Source organism: Molothrus ater, chromosome 3 (genome assembly GCF_012460135.2).
Source record: "Molothrus ater isolate BHLD 08-10-18 breed brown headed cowbird chromosome 3, BPBGC_Mater_1.1, whole genome shotgun sequence".
Lineage (NCBI taxonomy): Eukaryota > Metazoa > Chordata > Aves > Passeriformes > Icteridae > Molothrus > Molothrus ater.
This window is the reverse complement of record NC_050480.2, coordinates 62,426,280-62,444,382: the sequence shown is the minus strand read 5'-3', so window position 1 is coordinate 62,444,382 and position 18,103 is coordinate 62,426,280. Positions and strand designations below refer to the sequence as shown.

The following is an 18,103-nucleotide window of genomic DNA, read 5'->3' as shown; positions in this document are numbered from 1 at the left end:
CAAATTGTGAATAATACCACATCTGTGTTCCCACTGTCTTTGTTGTGAATCAAGCAACTGTAAAGATCATCCAGTAGTGAGTCGGATGTACTGTGAAATGCAAGTGGTTTAACCAAAACCAGAACAGAGTAAAGGTATGCATGCAAAATAAACCTCTAAGTGATTAAAAAGAAAACAAAATCACATCACATCACAGGTAGATAACATGCCCGTGAGGAAAAAAAGTGCATTTCAGGACTACATACCCAAGACATGCTTACCACTCTTAATTCAGCATGCACAACAACATGCTGAGATGCCATGCAGAAAGACAGACATGCAAGAATCCAGTTTCAGTGTTTGCAAAACAAAACAGGCATTTCATCAGAACAGCTCCTTGATCTGCCAGACTAACGCCAGACTGGCAAGCATTGCAGGAAAAGCAGGGGAAGAGTAGGAAACAGGTTTATGACACAGGGGGAAGAAAATAGAGTCGATCCAGTTAACTTAAAGTATCATGTGCTCCATGCTAAAAGAGTGACCAATTAATCCTGAAATCCCTCCACGTGGGTGAGAATTTCAAACTCTCTAACATAAAAAAATAGTTATGAAAACAAGTTTTAAAATTTCCACTAAAATAGAACCCTTTCTCCTACCAATAAAAAATAAACTATGAATAAGAACATTAGAAATACTACTGAGAAAAAAAATATAGGAATATCAAACAAATTATCAAATACATGGAATAGACTATATCCATTAAACTATATGTCAGTGACCTTCTGCATCAAAAATGCTATCTTGGACTTAAGAAATGCCAGTAGAAAAATAAAGGTACCAGTCAGAGCTAGCGTTCTTAAATAATCAAGCTTTCCATCTAAGGTTTTAATCTTTATAAGGAAAACTTGGAAAACTAATCTTGAAAGAAATGCATATTAATTCTTTCTTTACAGGCAGACAAAAGGGGTACAAAGCAGTTTGGGCAGAGAGATTTGTAAATGATGCTGAGGCAGCACTGCCTCGGCTGGGCAACTGTAGTCCAGGGACAAATAGGACCAGAAAATCTATGAAAGGTGGTTCAGCAGTTCCTCTGAGAAATTGTCACTTATCATGAGCATTTTAGACAGAAGGTAAAAAAAAATATTTTTAAGGCCAATTTCTCAGAGATAAAATCAGAAAGCAGTTTTTTATACTGTGTGCAGTAGGCTTCAAGTGGTCTACTGCTAAATGTATCACTAGAATCCAGCTGGTCACTCTTGCAGTCACGATATTCAAGGGAAGGAATTCTGGATTAGAAAAAAATCAGTTTATGGCTAAAACTCACTATTATCATTGTAAAGTGCTGAGAACCTCAAATCGTCTCTTTCATAAAAATTAAAATATTAGGCTTAGTATTTATTTGATATTGATACAATTATTGTGGATTAAAGCAGGGCATCCATGAAATTTGTCAGTATCAAGGACAAATACTACCAGTGAAACGAGAAAACCAGCTAATGCTGCATGAAGCATCTTGGCAAAAATTCTTCCTTATATGTCTTCCTTGAATTCCCTGTGTACATTTCATTCATTTTTTATAGCTAAGACTGCATTGTCATGATGAAACTTTGAGCAGGTGAAGAATATTTCAGCTTCATTTGTTAAAATCAACATAAGAGCATTAACTGACCTCCAACATATTGATGTGACTGACAAAATGCATTATTTGATGTATTTTAAGAAGTGTATTTATTAATGAAACCTAAAGAACTGAGTTTTACTTTTAATGTTAATTGTTTGAGCACTCTAAAATGCCATATTAAGTGAACTCCTTTTCTATAAATTCTTGCTTAATGTTTATATAAAAATAAAAAACCCTAATCTTATAGTAATTTATATGATTTTTTATAATAGTAACACTGCAAAAGTACTTTCTAAGAAAAAATACTGAATGATATAACTAAAAATGACATTAAAAATTTTGCCTAAGGAATCAGCAATTCATGCTTGATGCAATCAATCACAGAAAATCTCAATATGTCTGTGCAAAGGAATTTTCTATGACAAAAATTTTTTCCCCTTCACAAATGGTAATGTTGAGATTGATAGAAATTATTCCTTGTTTGAAAGAACTGCAGTGTCAAGGTGACTGTACTTTAATTCCTCAGCTGATTTTCACTCAGAACTCTTTGTTTGGACAAAGTTCTTTACCATAAAATATATAGACAGATAAAAGGATAAAATATACCAGGTTGTAACTCTAATTGGATATTAGGGTTATTAAAGGATGTTTTCCCCACATTTATCTATTCAGTAAAATGAATTACAGTAATACTTCTGTTCACAAAAGGACAGTTTAAAATGAGCACTTTGCCTGAGAAAGACAGTAACAAACTAATCGATTACTGTTTGGTGGCACTCTTCTCAATGATTTCCATAAATCAAGGCTGATCATACCTGACCTCTGCTGCTCAGAAACACTGAGTAGTGTTTCTGGAGTCTGGATGTTCCAGCATTGCCTTTCACAGCTGGTGGGTTGAATAAAGCTTGTTTTCAAGGCAATGTTTTTTTTCCCCTCCCACAAAAATGCATCTGGCTTCAGAACAACAACCATCTGCAGCACCTAACTGTCAGGGCACAATGAGTGACTTGAGGTCAAAAAGCAGTCCCTTTACCGATGGAACTCCAGGTGGACTTTGGGAGATGTTAAGGAGTAGTCCTTTTCCACTTCACCTAAAAATTAGATTATTTAAGATGCTTTAAGACTTATTTCTACTTTTTGGAGCCTAAACCTGTCACCCTAGTTTTTTATTCACTTGTAAGGCCATCTGATCACCCTATGTCCATTTAATGTCTTTCAGCTCCTTCACCTGTGGTTTCTTACCACAAGTCTGTCATAGCACACTGGTATGACACAAGGCAAACACTGGAAGGGAAGAGTCATGTCTTTCATCTTCTGAAATTCAAGACACTACAGACTTCATTCTCTATTTCACTGCTCCCTTTCATGGATTTCCCAGTTTCCTTGAAACTGGAAAAGTCAAATCTGAAAAAACCCAAGATGTCCCTTCCTACAGCACATTTGCTCTGCCTCAGGAGAGGGTCAAACAGGCCAGGGAGCCTTCTGAGAAAAAAAGGGCTTTTATGCTGCTGCTTGTATATGTCAGGACAACTGTAAGAAAGATCCTGATAATCTCCATGAAAGCTTTTCTTATGTGAATTTTTGATGGTACAGTTGTGTAAATCCAGAAATGAGGTCGTTCATATTGATACAGGGTGTTATTTTTTAACTCAAACCATGACTGAGTCTCTGTAAGTTCTAACTAATCATTCTCCCCCTCTGAGCCTAAAGCAGTCCCTCTGTTTATAACTGCTTGTCTTTAGAAGTCCTAGAGGACATGCAGTATTTTACTCTCTTGATGGAACCCTCTCCCTACTGAATCCCAAGTTTGTCCATTTTCTCTCTACAAAAATCTGTGTCCTCCCTCTCCCCTTGGTGAGAGTCTTTCTTTCTCAGCCACATCCTTATGACTTCCCAGCTCTCTCTGAGCCTGGGCATGTCAAGGGAGGATGTAAGCCACAAGGCAGAGATAAGAAAAACAACAACCAGTTCAGAGGTATACCTGTGGAGATCTTGTTGAGCAAATAACTGAACAAACTAAGCTGGTAAGGTCTTGAGTGTCCTTAAATATTCTCTCCTTAACTCTTTTCATGAATATTATTGTTTTTCACTCCTAGGGTTATGTCTCTTTACAGTATGTCTAGACTTCAGCAGGAAGAGTATTTATTAAATAAGGTTCGGGGTCGACTGACTTAATATTATGAGATGATGCTCATTCATCATCAGTAGCTCTATCTTCTTTTTTTCAGTGAGGAATTAAGTGTCTGTGTTAGAACAGATTAGCATGGAGATGTGGGAAGAGAGATGATAAAGCACAGAAGTGGTGGATCAGCTAAGGTATTTTATATACTAGCAACAATAGAATTTCTATTTTTGAAGCATTTTGGAGTTAAGCCTTGCTATTTGTGGAGAAAAAAACCCAATAAGCCAAATAATAAGCTATTAACAATAAGCTCCTTCCTCTTGCGTCTCAGCCAAAAGAAGCATGGAAAATTTTAGCAATTTCTACAGCCTTCCATTGACTCTACTTTTAACATAACCTTGATTTTAATTCATGCATTGTAGACAGAAAATTAGAAGCTTTAAGAAAACAGCCATTAGCTCTTATGCTTTATTAAAACTATTTGCACACTCTTTGTTGCTCTTGTGAGACCTTTCAATAATAAAAAACCACACTTTTAATACATAAAGAAGCAAGAACTTGCAGGGAAACAGAATATTAGAACAGAGTTCAATGATAGAGGAAAGTACCTGGATAAAAATCCCCTTGTGCAAACATGTCAATCACATAGCGACAGAATGCATATTGATCTAACAGAGCAAAAAGGAAAAGAAGAGTAATGAAGAAAGTGAATTTAGAATGTCATTTGTATTTAACAGTGAAGATAAAGTTTGGCAGTGCGAAGTCATCTCAGTAGCCTTTTCATAGGTGGTCTTACTTATATATTTCTGTTTTTTTTTCCTGACCTTCAAGTGGTTCATGTGTTTAGAAAGTGACAATTTGTTGTCCAGATCTAATTCAAAACCTCTAGCCAAGAAGTGCAGAGCTTCCAGTGTCCCAGACCTACCACCTCTTTTGCTGGACCAGCTTTGCTTGGCATATATCCTAACCCCACGCACAAGTACACGGCAAACAAGCACAGTGCTGCCTGGCCACAGGTCTCATCATGACTTTTCATCATCCATGAAGATCAATTTCACAGACAGCTGATAGGAAATTTAGAGAAAGGTTTTGTATCACTGTATTTTGTTGATATTACCCATAAAATAAATATGTATATTTTGTGAATGGGAAAATAAAGAGAACTCTGTGTACTTACACTCCTATAGCAACAAGATTTTCCTCAGAATTCTACTGTTTCACTACAGAATCATTTTCCAAACACTAATCTTTAAAAATACATATTTATATATTAAATTTGTATAATGTATCTATTAAATTTGTGTGTATATATATATTTATATATATACACATACATATATATACATTTTTTAAAAATAAAGGCTTCTGAATCTAAATAAAATGCTGATTTCAGAAGTGTCGATTCTGATTTCTTCTATGCATAAGCAGAGCTGAAGAGCTTAATAAAAATTTCTAACATTAGGAATGGTGAGGAAAAGTTACCAGCTTTTACTGAGCACAAAATAACTTCAATATTGCTGTATTCTTCAGCAGGTCAGAAAAAAAATCTTGTTGCCCCAGTGGACTCTAATGGGCATTTGTTTTGACAGCTAATGTTGATGTCTAAATGCCAGGTATGGTTAGCTAAGTCAGTTCTCAGTTTTCCTTGAGTGAAGCATGTTCATCCCTGTGTCCAAGACTCATCTAGCACAGTTCCTGCACTGTAGAAGTAACATCTCTTCCTCTCTCCCCCTCCTGTGGCATCTCTGTCCTACTCACAAAGCCACTTTCTCTCCCCATTGCCAACTCAAAAATAAAATTATGCTGCCTTTGGAATAATTAAAGTTTTTAAAACAGCATTGCTGTTACATTTAAATGCAAACTGTAATTGCCAAGTATGTGACACTCGTTACATCATTGACTTTCATATATAGGTCACTGCTACATCAGTATCACTTGCTGCTGAGGCATTTGTGTGACTGCTGCTTTGTTATGTTGACTGATCCAGCAGTCCTTGGACGAAGAGCTACTGCTTTCAAGTCATTATTTCCTATGCAGATGTAGAAATTAGGAAAAGGTTTACCAACTTAACAAATATCCAAACATTTTTTCTAGTTTGATAGAAGCCTAGCCAGCTGTTTTGTGTTAGTGAGATGGCAAGGGCCATACTAGTAAGGATTGTAGAGCCTGGGGCAAAACTTTCAGCATGTACTCAGGGCTGTGGCTGTAAACATTGCCTTTAAAACCTCTAATGAATATTCATAATAATTTTTACTTTCATATTTGGGAATTCAAATTTATCATTCTGGCTGACTCCAACTTTGCATTCCTTCCTTAAGGCTACAGTATCTGCCCTAAGTCTATATGATAATTCTAAAAAAAAAACCCCAAAAACAGTGTGTGTGTGAGAAAACACATGCAGAGCTTTTTTCTTAAGCCCACCAAAAGCTACTGAAACCAGCAAAGTGTTTGCACTGACTTTGACACAGTTGCAATAGGGTCTCAGTGAGTATTTATAAATAAAGTCGAGCATTGCCAACACTTTAGCCCAGAAAGCAAATGGCAGGGCACAGCTCTTGCACAAAACCCTGCTTCTCTTAGTTCTCTTTTGCCAAAACCTGCTGCCCCTATCCTTGCTGCCTGTTGGGAAGATTTCCTGCACCATCTGGGCCATTGTACAAAAGACTGCAAGGGAATACAGAACAAAACTATGGCAGGGGACAACACACTATGGACAGTCCCAGGGCAGAGAATAAGCCTGTGCTGGTTCTGTTTGAGTTGTGATATAGACATAGCCTAAGGCCCTAGAATCACACCATTTCATTGATATTAAAATAATCTATTCTTTAAACTTAGTAGTATGGACCAGAAATAAACCAGACTGTGTTGTTGATTTTGTTTATCTGGTTTTTGTTGTTGTTGTGGGGGCTTTTTTCTGGGTTTATTTTGTTTTGTGGAAATGTAATTTGAATAAACTTTTAAAAAGAGGCTTAGTCTTGATTGTACCTCAGAAATAAGATTTTATATTAATTTCTCCTCATATTATATCTTTAACAACTCTACTTAAAAATTTTGATTTAAAAAAGAAATTGGAGGCAGAATGTAAAACTCTCAATAACAAAAATATAACTTTCATATGGCATAACAAGGTGCACTATAACATCCTATTTAAGTTTATAGGAATGCTACCAATCAGTAAAGATTGAAATCTAAGGAATTTTAAATGAATATGATTTTTCAAGTGCCTCTTCATGGCTAAAAATCCATTTTAATCTAAAGTCCTTTATTAAAAGAGGAATTTCACACTTTAGTTTTTACCCATAACTCTGTAATGATGACACAAATATTCATATAAGTACTAAAAGATCATGTCAAAATTTGGGACTAGATTCTTAATGATAAAAATACTCATAGATGATTTTGTCATTGGGCTTAATGTGATTTACCCAGGAAGATGACCTCTCTTTTTAAATTTTAATTTTAGTATGAAATGATGTAAAAACTCTTATGTCATCACTGCTGTATATTTTACAGTTTCAGATAAGCTTGCAGAACTACTCCCTTGAGCAAGCAAAGATTGCAGGATCAGGAAATCTCTGAAAAACTGCATTGATTTTAAATCTCTGAAAAACTGCATTAATTTTAAATCTCTGAAAAACTGCATTGATTATGTTCACCTTGGGTCACAGTGGGACTGAAATATAAAGAGGAATTTTTTTAGAGCATCCAGCAGGGTACCAGTGGTTTTTGGTGGGAAAAGGAAGCATGAGAGTAGGATATACAGATTCCACTAGATGTGCATAGCCCTGTCTCCAGTTATAAAGATAGTTGAAGAGGCTCCTTCCTTCCTCCACTCCATCTGCTTATTCTCATTTTCACCTGCTGGGATTCCATGCACAGTCACTGGGTCACACTCTAAAACAGACTTGCAAAATGATCTGTAAATATTTGATGTCAAGATGGATCATTTTGCTAATATTTATCAGCTAAAGTTGTTGGGAATCCCACAAAAAAAAAAAAAAAAAAAAAAAAACCAACAAAAAAACCCCAAAAAAACCCCCAAAAACCCAACAAACAAAAAACCACCACTATTCTATTGGTCTCTGTAATCTTTGATCCCTACCTAAAATATTTTGTTGTTATCTGCACAGCACTTCTTTTTGAGAGCTTTATCCTGAACAGTATGGAGCAGACCCCACTGTGCACTGAAACTCTTCCAGAGCAAACAAAAAACTGAAAGAGATTTTCACCTCCCAAGTGAACTGAACAATTTGCTGAACTTTTTCCTTGGTCACAGCAATCAGTGTGATAGATGCTGCTTTGATTCCATGCCTCAAAGGTCCCAATATTTCAAGTGAAGGACAAAATTAACTGGAATACAAATAAATGTTAAAAAATACTAGTTCAGCAAACTATGTATGTCAGAAAGTGGGCTATGTCTCAAACTCTCTCAGTTTTCTAGAAAAGTATAATTTAGGCAACTCCTAAGGGGTCCAGAGCAATGGTTATGAAATTCTGAGAGAATCTGATCAGGCAGACTCAGATATCCAGGCAGGGACAGCTTCTTTGATGTTCAGGCACAGCAATTTATCTGTGGTTAACAGCTGAAAGGATCAGATAGGTGCTCTATGCATCACTGAGCTGCCTCTTTCAATGTCAGAATAATCCCGTGGCTGCAGTGTGGCACTTCATACAGAAAGCCAGGTCCTGCTGCCTTCATTCATACAAAATTGTGCCATGGAAATGCTACAGGGAAATCGGGGAAGCAGTCTGTGCAACCTGGGAGTAGAAGAATGCAGGCTTACTCTGACAAAGTGGAGCACATAGTTAACACCTTGTTAACTATATGGTGTTGATCCATGTTGATTCTTTGTTTCATCACTTAATTTCTTCCTTACGCTAGAGCAACAGCATTTCTATCCTTTTTGGAAGAAATTTGGAAGCTGTTCACATTAAGTTATATGAGGCTGGTATGTCACTATGTTGCACAACACCTGACAACCTGACTGCCTCGTACAATATGATGTTAGAAAAATTATAACATACCTTTTACACTGTTGCTCCTTTCATTATGGTTACAGAGGGCATAGGCAGATGTAGAAACAAACCTAAATTCCCAATAGGTTATTGGACAGTCTGAATTTTCAAAAATAACTCTACTTGCAATCTACTCCGTTAGATGCTACTGAGCAAATCCACAAAGACTCAGATCTATCTGAAGAGAAATTGGTCCTTGGTAAAGAAGGATTTAAATGAAAATGAAACTTTAGCCATGAAAACCTCCTAGAACCTTCTGATTATATACATTAAACTTATTTTATTTTCTGTAATCATGTCCTAGCAGTGTGAGGTTCATGTGGAATTTATTTGTACTGTGCTTTTTTTTTTCATGGATGCAATTTGGTCCTTGAAAGATCTAACTCCATTCTCTCTCTTTCTTCCCTACTACCTTTTTAGGATCTTCATCTGTTTCCTCCTCATTTTGTTTACCTTTCTTGTCCGATTTAGTTACAGTCTGAAGAGCTTTCTCCTCCTTAACTTTTGTTTTGGCCTTTATTAGCCCAGTTTCTGTTGTTTTCGTCTCTGCTTGCTTGACCTTCTCTGCCGTCTTTGCTTCTCCTTTTCCATCCTTCACTTCCTTTTTGACTTTTGCTTCCACTTTAGTGCCCTTTACTTTCTTCTCCTCTGCAGACAATAAAGAAAAAGATTTCAGTATCACTCTCTGCCCCCAACATAACATTCAGTGCCACTTACTTTATATTGTGCTATTAATAATGAGCATTTCTTCAATATTAACAGCTTGGTAAGACCTGATGAAAACTATAATCCCCTCAAACCAGGCAGAATTAAACAGAAATATGAGATCCAAAGAAGCTTTATTTCAGTGCTACACCATGAACTTGGCTGATGCTAAATGTGATAAAATATGCCAAATAATATTAAGTGTTTCTAACAAGATCATTTTTATGGTATAAACTAGGGAGAAAGATATTGGTCATTAAGCAAACAAATATGGGAGGTTTATATGTGCAAGTTTAGACTTCAGAGTTAAACTCTGTTGTAAGCTGGAAAAATAGTGTGTGGTTATTTTTAAGGGTTGCTTTCATGAATTGATTCCAGGTCTCAGTCCAAGAAGTTTTGAGTTTTTGAGTCTGACTCTATACCAGTTCTCAGGGCTGAGAGTGTCTGAGACCAATTCATGAGATGCCCTTCAGCAGAGTGAGGAGGCTTCCAAGGAGAATTACCATTGATACTGTAAGTATCAGTAGCTGAAGCTACACAGAGCTTGGTGAGACCCAAAGCATTCTTTCTGCTTTTGTGTGTCAGCAACTTTTTCTCACCTGAGACATGCATGCTCCCAGTATGTGTGTTTCTAGTTCACCCCAGTGGAAAATCCAATAGTATTAGTATAAACTACCACTGGATATGTTTTAAATTAACCTGTTTAGTGCAAAGTTCATAAACCTGTTTTCTTCATAGTTCTAAATGTCTCCATCCTTGAGGCAAAACTTGTATGCTACCAAATTTATGCTTTCTGTTAGGCTCTAGACCTCCATTTCTGTTAAAATCACTGAGATAACTAAATTGATTTTATCAATATGTAAAGTGGAATATCTAAGTATTGCAAACCAGAATTCAGATATTTATATAAGAATGTTACTACTCCCAGACAAAACCAGGTATTGCTGGATAATGGAGAATTAATTTCCTCAACTAGTTATAGTGAAAATGTATATCAGAGCACTCACAGGTAGGCTTACTTGTTTTTCAGTGAAATGGTGGCTCATACTTTTATTCTCAATTTGAAATTGCAACAGATTTTGAAAGGGATCAATCATAGAATTAAACCCTGGATGTTCTACAAACATTTTAATTCTGATTATATATTAATTTCATTTTAGTTTCATGTAGCTGATTTCTCACACATATTTACAATCTCTGCTTGAATAAAATAAAGTTTATGCATTTCAATGTCAACTCAGCTTAAAAACCTGTAGTATAGATAAATAAATACCTTTGGGAGGAGGTTTCTTTTCGGTTTTTTCATGTCTTTCAGGTGCATCTTTTTGAGTTACTAGAAATGAGAACAACTGTGTATTAGGGAAAAATCTCACAAAGAACAAGAAAATATTGCCAAAACACATCATCACTGGAAATTTCACATTTCCTTACAATTCCTGTTTTCCAGTTTTTGAAATTGTTTTCAGATTCATATAGTGGGGTAAAGAACTTAAAAATATCTGTTGAGGCTCCTTTACAAGAAGAAAAGAGAGTCACACAGATCTGAAGCTTCCTAGGGAATGTTTTTACTACATAGTCCAGATGAAACAAACTTGCTCATGTCAGGTGCTGAGCAGACATGGAATTGGCCTTGTGTTATAGCCAACAGGAACCCATGTGGCTGTATTTGTCCTACACAAAGGTGTTTTTCTTAGCTTGGGCTCATTGTCAACAAACACAGCCATAAGTCTGGTGTTCACTTCAGAGCCCAGCTTGAGTGAGTTCATGTCTGCATAAGATACACTATGTAAACATGCACACACACACACACACACACACATGACTGTGTTCCAGAAAGGCTGCTAAAATTTTATGCAGACCTCTATCTTTGCCCTCCTGGTCACCATCCAGACACAATACCAGAACAAGCCAGCCTTGAGAGTTAATTACACTTCTTTCAACTGATAACTACATAATAACCATCCTCTCTAACTGAATTCCATCCTAGAACTCCAGCCTGTACAAGACATGATTGATATTTAGACTTGGTTTTATTTTTTTTAAGATGTTTTTAGGTGATGTGTTTAAAAACCACTCATATCACTGAGGCTTTCTGGAGCCTTTACCAGAGTCTCAAGAATTACCTTGAGTCTTTGTAATGAGCATAAAGAAAACCTGCTGACTGTGTGGGAAGTAGCCACACAGCTCTCAGTATGCCCATTCCCCAGAGCTGGCCAGAACCTGAACATTTTCATTTCCTAGGGACTGCAAGTGGTTTGAAGCAGCCCCTCAGCACTGCTGGTAGCTAATCCAGTTTAGAGCAGATCCCTGAGAAAAGGGAGGTGGGCCTGGCAATGGAAAACTCAGCAACACAGTGCTGGCAGAAATGCACCCTTGGACATGCTGAGGAAAACTGACCCCATGCCCTGATGCCATAGGGGCTCATGGCAGGGAAACTATCCAAGAGAGGGCAGCATGGCTATTTCACTCTGCAGCCACAAAGATCTACAGCTACAGTGTCCAAATCCTTCATAAAATTTTCCAGCCAGTGACTGGAGTCATGGCTGCTATTAAACACATTAAGGCTCTGAGTGATTATTTGGTTAGCTAGCAGAAGATAAATGGGTAAAGAGGCTGGCTGCTTATTAGGACTATCTCAGTGATTCTTGGAAGTTATTTGCTTTCCAAATCAACACAGACACTATGGGCATTTATTTTCTCTGGCTTACTTTAGCATGATTTCATTTTATGAAAAAAAATCCCACACTTTCAAGTCATACACTGAAAGTAGAAAAAAATGAACAATATCCCTGTAAAAGAGAGACTGGACGATGGCTACCCTTCAAAGTTTTTTTAAGGCTTTAAGTCTTCATTCTGCTTTCTTTCTTTCTTTCTTCACTTTTAATTTCTGTTTCACATTTCTCCTTAGACTATGATCAATTAAAAAAAAGATTGATTTGTACATTTGTACCTATATTGTCTGAACATATTCAAATTAAACCTAGTTAATTCATGCATCTCAACATCACGGGATTAATCTCAATGCCATAAAAAACTGATATGAATTTGGTTATATACTATTTCTTCAAGAGTCAACTAAGTAAAATAAAAAGAGACAAAGACTGAAAATTAACTTCATTATAGAAATATCTGCCACAGAGAAATATCTAGCCTCAGAGAAAAACATTCAAATGCCAAGCAATAATAAATGTTAGTCTTTAAAAAATGGCATAATAGGGCAAGGTGATTGGATTTTTAAATTTCCCTGCCCAAACCATAGCCAAAGATGGAATTATCAGTCAAAAGAATAGTGAAAATTACCCCTCACACACCCATGATATTGCTTCATAATATATATGATAATTATTAGATGTGTAAATCTTAACCAAAGCCACTGCTGCCATAGAAGACAATGCAAATCATATACTGAAATTAAACTGTTATTGAAAAAAATAAAGGCAAGAAAATGAAATTCTATTTTTGGATATGATGGAAGACCCAGATTGAGAGATAGTAAATACTCTTGCGTTAGTCTGCATCCAGTTGAAAACTAATACACAAGAGAAAAACTTCTTTGGAGGCAAATTACTGAATCTCTTTGTGGAGAAAAAAGGCATCAGGGAATGCAAAGAAAATAGTCATAGGTTTCGTTCTTTAGCTGTGTAAGGATGATTTGTAATAAACTCTGTGCATCAAAACAGGAGAGTAAAGCAAAAAGAAATATGCTGAGCAAGACTTCACTCGGGCTGATCAAGACCTGCTTAAGCAAAAGAGACAACACCCAAAAAGTGTTCAACATGAACTAGAAGAGCTTTGCACTTTAAATACTTATCTCCACACTCTCCCAAGATTTCAAACACTTAAATTGTACAACTTTTAATAATGATCATCAATACCTTTAGACGGTGCTTTCTTTTCTTGTTTTTCTGGTTTTTCAGATTTCTCTTTGTGAACAGCTAGAAATAAAACCAATAATCTCAATGGTCATTAAAAAAAAAGTTGCATTTGAATGAGAAAAAGGGTCAAGAAACACACTGGCACCATGGCCATGCATGCAAAGAATGAGAAAGATTGATTCAGCTGCTGCTGTTTGTTGTTGATGCCAAAACTTGGAACTGGAACTTTCAAAATCTCATCTGCCATCACTGAGGTCTTTGCCATTGGCTGGAGGAGCAGCAGCCTTTCTAGCTCCAGTAATCCCATGAAAGAAGATAGTCAAGAAGAGTCATACTTATTTATATTTTTTTTTCTTTTTAAATATATTTATATCCTGTATTTTATTGATTTATTTTGGTTTATTGTTATTTTTTAGCTTTCTTGTTTATTACTTTGGATAGTTTCTGAAGAATTTCTGAACTCCACAGAGCAACTAACAGTTTTTCCAGCTATGAATGATTAAGCACTATAATTAATTACAAATCTAATTGCAGTGACATTATAACTAATGTTCTTTGGGGCTTTTTGTTTGCTTTTAATTTCCACCTTACAAATTGAAATTAACAGCTCTGTAGTTCCTAGATTTCTGGCTCAGGTTTCAGAATACACCCGAGTTATGAGGTAGTCACTGAGTAGTGGGTAATCTGAAATATTCTCCTGTGTGGGCTCTGATTTGCTAATTTTTTGGGATCAATGTGTGCACAGTAACTTGTCCATGGATGTGCAGAACTGATATATGCATGGGCTGATGTGCCCTGAGGTGACCTACAGGGATCATGTGTGTGAAAACACAGAGTTCCCTATTTGAGTATGAGATTATCCTAGGAACACAGAAATATATGCATGAGCATTGAGCTGGTGTTTAAAAAGAAAGTAAGTACTGGGGAAGATAAAACAGTGCTAGATATCTATTTACTGCAAGTAACTACTGAAAGAACTTGTCCTGGCATATTCAGTGGCCCTATGCAGTACTTTATTTAAAATGCATTTTTTTTCACACATGGCCTTCCTGATTACCTCTGTGAAAGGGCTGTCAGGTGCCTTTTTCTTGGGTGACCATAGTCTCTTAGCAACCATTCTTATTGCAAGTGTTGGAAATACCCAGTGATTATCATAAGATTACACTAATCCAGAGTACAAAATATATTATCTTCCTTCCCCAGGAAAAAAACAAGCAAACAAAAAACATGCAGGAGGAATATTAAATGCTACTTATTGTGTAAGACTGCAAATTTGTTATGATTTCATTATTTTTATTCATAATATTTCATAACTCTTTTTTTCTGCAATCGAAGGGATACATAAATGGAAATTGAGTAGAGAATAAGCTTTAGGGTACCTCCTTATGTAAAATAAATTCTGACATTAAATAATTACCTGCATGCCTTTCCTTTTTTTCAGGTTTTTCTAGTCTTTCCAGTTTGTCTTTACTTGTCACTAAGAAAGAAAAAAAGTGTTATACATATACCCAAATAGAAAAAGAAAAGTGGGAAAAATTAAGATTTTTAAACAATTTCACAAAAGATGCCTTGGGATACTAAGTGGCAGAGTGTGTTACTGCTGAGCTGCCCCGTGCATATTTTTACAGTGTACATCATTCTACAGGGTGTGAGCAGCCAGCTCTGGCTAACGAGTTACTGCCATGGTAACATGCCTCAGCTGTTTGCTGCATATCATCTCTTGCAATTGTCTGTCAATTCCAGAAGAATTCCAGAAAATTGTTGGTTACTGAGGCACAGCTCACAGCAAATGCTACTGCCTGTGGTAGGGAGAGGGCTGCACCTTGGCCACCGCATACTCAGACAGACAGGTTGTAAAAACCCCGGAATCAATCTCGGAGCAGGAGAGAATCGCATGTGCAAATGATACATCTGTGACTTGCCAGCTGGCTTGAAATGGATAACCAGTAAGGGATATGGATGGTTAGTAATGGACACAGACATGGACATAGCTGAGATCAGTCCCTGGCAATGATGATCCCAGAACCATAATTAGATACCCAGTATGTGCAAAGCAAAACTAACATTATGACAGTGGGAACTGCATTATGCTATCCAGTCTTTCACAGAACAATTTCCACTCACTTTTCTTAGGATTTTACAATTACACTGTAATGTTCCAGAAAATGAAAAATAAATGAGTGGGTTTTAGAGCACTTCTGAAAGAACAGCTGTGAGAATGCAAGCCTAGCTTAAGTCTAACTCCTGTGGAGATTTCATCCAAGTTTAGTAAAACTCCTTTTGTCTAACATGAGGAGATAAAAAACTTTTTTTACCCTACCATGAATTCCATATGTAACTGGATGTAAAAAAGAGTGGTAGGCAATATTCAGGCTTCCACATTTTTAAGCAATATAGTGATGAAATACTTGAGAATATGGCTGACATCTCTGACTGAGACACTGCTAAGTGACTGAGACACTTACAATTACTCTCTGTTAAATAACTTCCTTAAACTTCATCCCAGAAGTTGATTATAGATTAGAATAGGATGCTATTTATACACTCCATTATCTCAATCTTGAAAAGGCAATGTATATAATGTAGAAAATAGGCAGCAAAAATACAGGGATGCAGTCTCTAGGGTCTCCCAGTCACAATGTAATGAAATGGACCTTAGAAAGACACACATTCATAGTCTTAGTTTTTAAATTTAATGTACAGTCTGAAAGTAATGTTTATTAGCACTGTGAATACAGAGAATCTCTATACACAGTAGTGTTTCTATAGCAGTTGTCACAATAGTTCACTACATAAAACAAATAGTTCACTTCAAGAAAAAATACCACTAGGTAGACAGAATATTAATAAGGTTTATGGCATGCAAAGGCAGTATAATTGTGATTTTCTTTCACTGGCTATCTGAGTTTGGCTGGAATAATCTTTTTCTTGTTCTAAGAAACTTAATAAAACATTAAATATTGTTCTCCTATGAAATCAAGTTGAAGAATTCCACAGGTTTTCCACATTATAACAGAAGTCTTAAAGATAAATTCATGTTTTAATATGGACATTATTGCTTTTGCTTTGTAATTTTTCTAAACCCCAGAAAAATTTCCCATGTTATCACCATTCTAGTTTCTACCAATAAATATTCATTCTAAGAGACACGTCAACTTATATGCCTGCCATTAACTTCTAAAATCAGTCTTGTTAGCTCAAGGCACTTTGAATTACTTATATGAAATGGAAAAGCTCCAATCAGAGACTGTTAGAAAGGCCTTGTCAAGCACGGCTTTCAGGAAGTTCACCTTCACTTGAGTTCTTGGCCTGAATAAGTCTGCTGTGGCTGGATATTTGGTCTTCCCTTTTCTTGTTTTGGTAATTTATTATGGTCATTGGCCTGTTTGCTCTTCCAGAATATTTTTCTTCCTCCAGCGCAAGACTTCATTAACCATAGGTTAGTACAAAGGACATGTTCTCAGAAGAATTAAGTGTTTTGACAAGTAGATGCACTCCACTAAAATTTCATTTGGCTAAAATATCCTCACAAAAGGTAAAATAGACAGTGGCTATTGTAACACAGAGATAAATCTCACCCATTGTGGGTGGAGAGTAAGCATTCTCTTGATTCTGACTCCTACAACAGATCTGTAATTTTTTGTTGGCATACACCACCAGGAAATTATTAAATTCTCTCTAAAACCTCTCCCCAGTGTCTCTGAAATTAATCTGGAGGAATTTAGTTTTCCTCTTTTTTTCTTTTTTTTTTCCTTTTTTTATTTTAAGCAGATTTCCAAAGCCGAATTCTACATGGACCATTTCCAGTTTGTTATAATTTACTAATTACTTTTTGGTGGAAAATATTCTCAAGGGCAAGTAAAATACTTGGATTTATTCAAGAAGAATAAAAAGAACACCAATTTGTGCTCTAGGTACTTTTACCTAACTTATTAGTACAGTAAAGACTATCTGAATGTAATTTCAGCTATTCTGTAGAGTGATTAATTCAAATTGTTTTTAAAAACCTCATTCTCCTTCCAGCTGGCTTTCACAACACCTCCTCCATCCTTAAATATTATTGGGATCTACAAGAACAGTCTAAGAGTCAATAGATTAGACTATTTTGAATCACTTATAAAAAGGCAAGGAATATCAAAAGCTGAATACATACCCTTTGGGGGTTCCTTCCTCTCAGTTTTTTCTGGTTTTTCAGGTTTGTCTCTCTGTGTTGCTACAAATAATAAACAAATAAATAAACCCCAGCCCACAATAAATCTTTAATCTAGATGTATTAAACACACTTATTATCTCATGAAAGTGATCAAGGAAAAGCATTCATGAACCCAAATAATGGATTTTAGCTCTGAGTCACAGGTACTTGATGATGTATAGACCTTCTGAATGTCAACATTTAATTAGAGGTCCAAGAGAAATATTTTCCTTGAATAAGTCTTCAGATATCAGACCATATTTTTCTGAAAGAAGTGATTATTCAGCAACCCCAATCTAATCTGTCCTTTCTCTTTTGGTCTCATTACACAACCACCCTGACTCTTAGATTTCTGACAGAGGAAATTATTTTCAGCCCTTGACAGCATTGCTTTCTATTCTTAACAAAAAACTGACCAGCATATTGCTTTCTATGCTATTTTTTTCTTTATTTTTAGCTGTCACTTCCGTCACAGGATGGATTAACAAGAAAACATCTCTTTTAATCAGAGTGTAACCTCAGGAAGAGCAGCTGTTCAAAACACAACCGACTCCATGTCCTGCAAGAGGCAGGCAAACACGAGTCCTCATAGA

General features: G+C 36.2%; 1 protein-coding gene across 12 annotated transcripts in view; it reads right to left on the bottom strand.

Annotated features, from left to right (window-relative positions):
* The window catches only part of TRDN (triadin), a 232,482-nt gene that overhangs the window by 143,533 nt on the left and 70,846 nt on the right, over nucleotides 1–18,103 (bottom strand). For all 12 annotated transcript variants that reach the window (XM_054514398.1, XM_054514393.1, XM_054514397.1 and 9 more), the window contains 6 exons: nucleotides 17,472–17,531; nucleotides 14,736–14,795; nucleotides 13,319–13,378; nucleotides 10,717–10,776; nucleotides 9,192–9,386; nucleotides 4,331–4,390 (listed from right to left, as the gene is read on the bottom strand). In XM_054514398.1, the coding sequence (XP_054370373.1) occupies nucleotides 4,331–4,390; nucleotides 9,192–9,386; nucleotides 10,717–10,776; nucleotides 13,319–13,378; nucleotides 14,736–14,795; nucleotides 17,472–17,531 (495 nt within the window). The remainder of the gene's footprint in view (nucleotides 1–4,330; nucleotides 4,391–9,191; nucleotides 9,387–10,716; nucleotides 10,777–13,318; nucleotides 13,379–14,735; nucleotides 14,796–17,471; nucleotides 17,532–18,103) is intronic.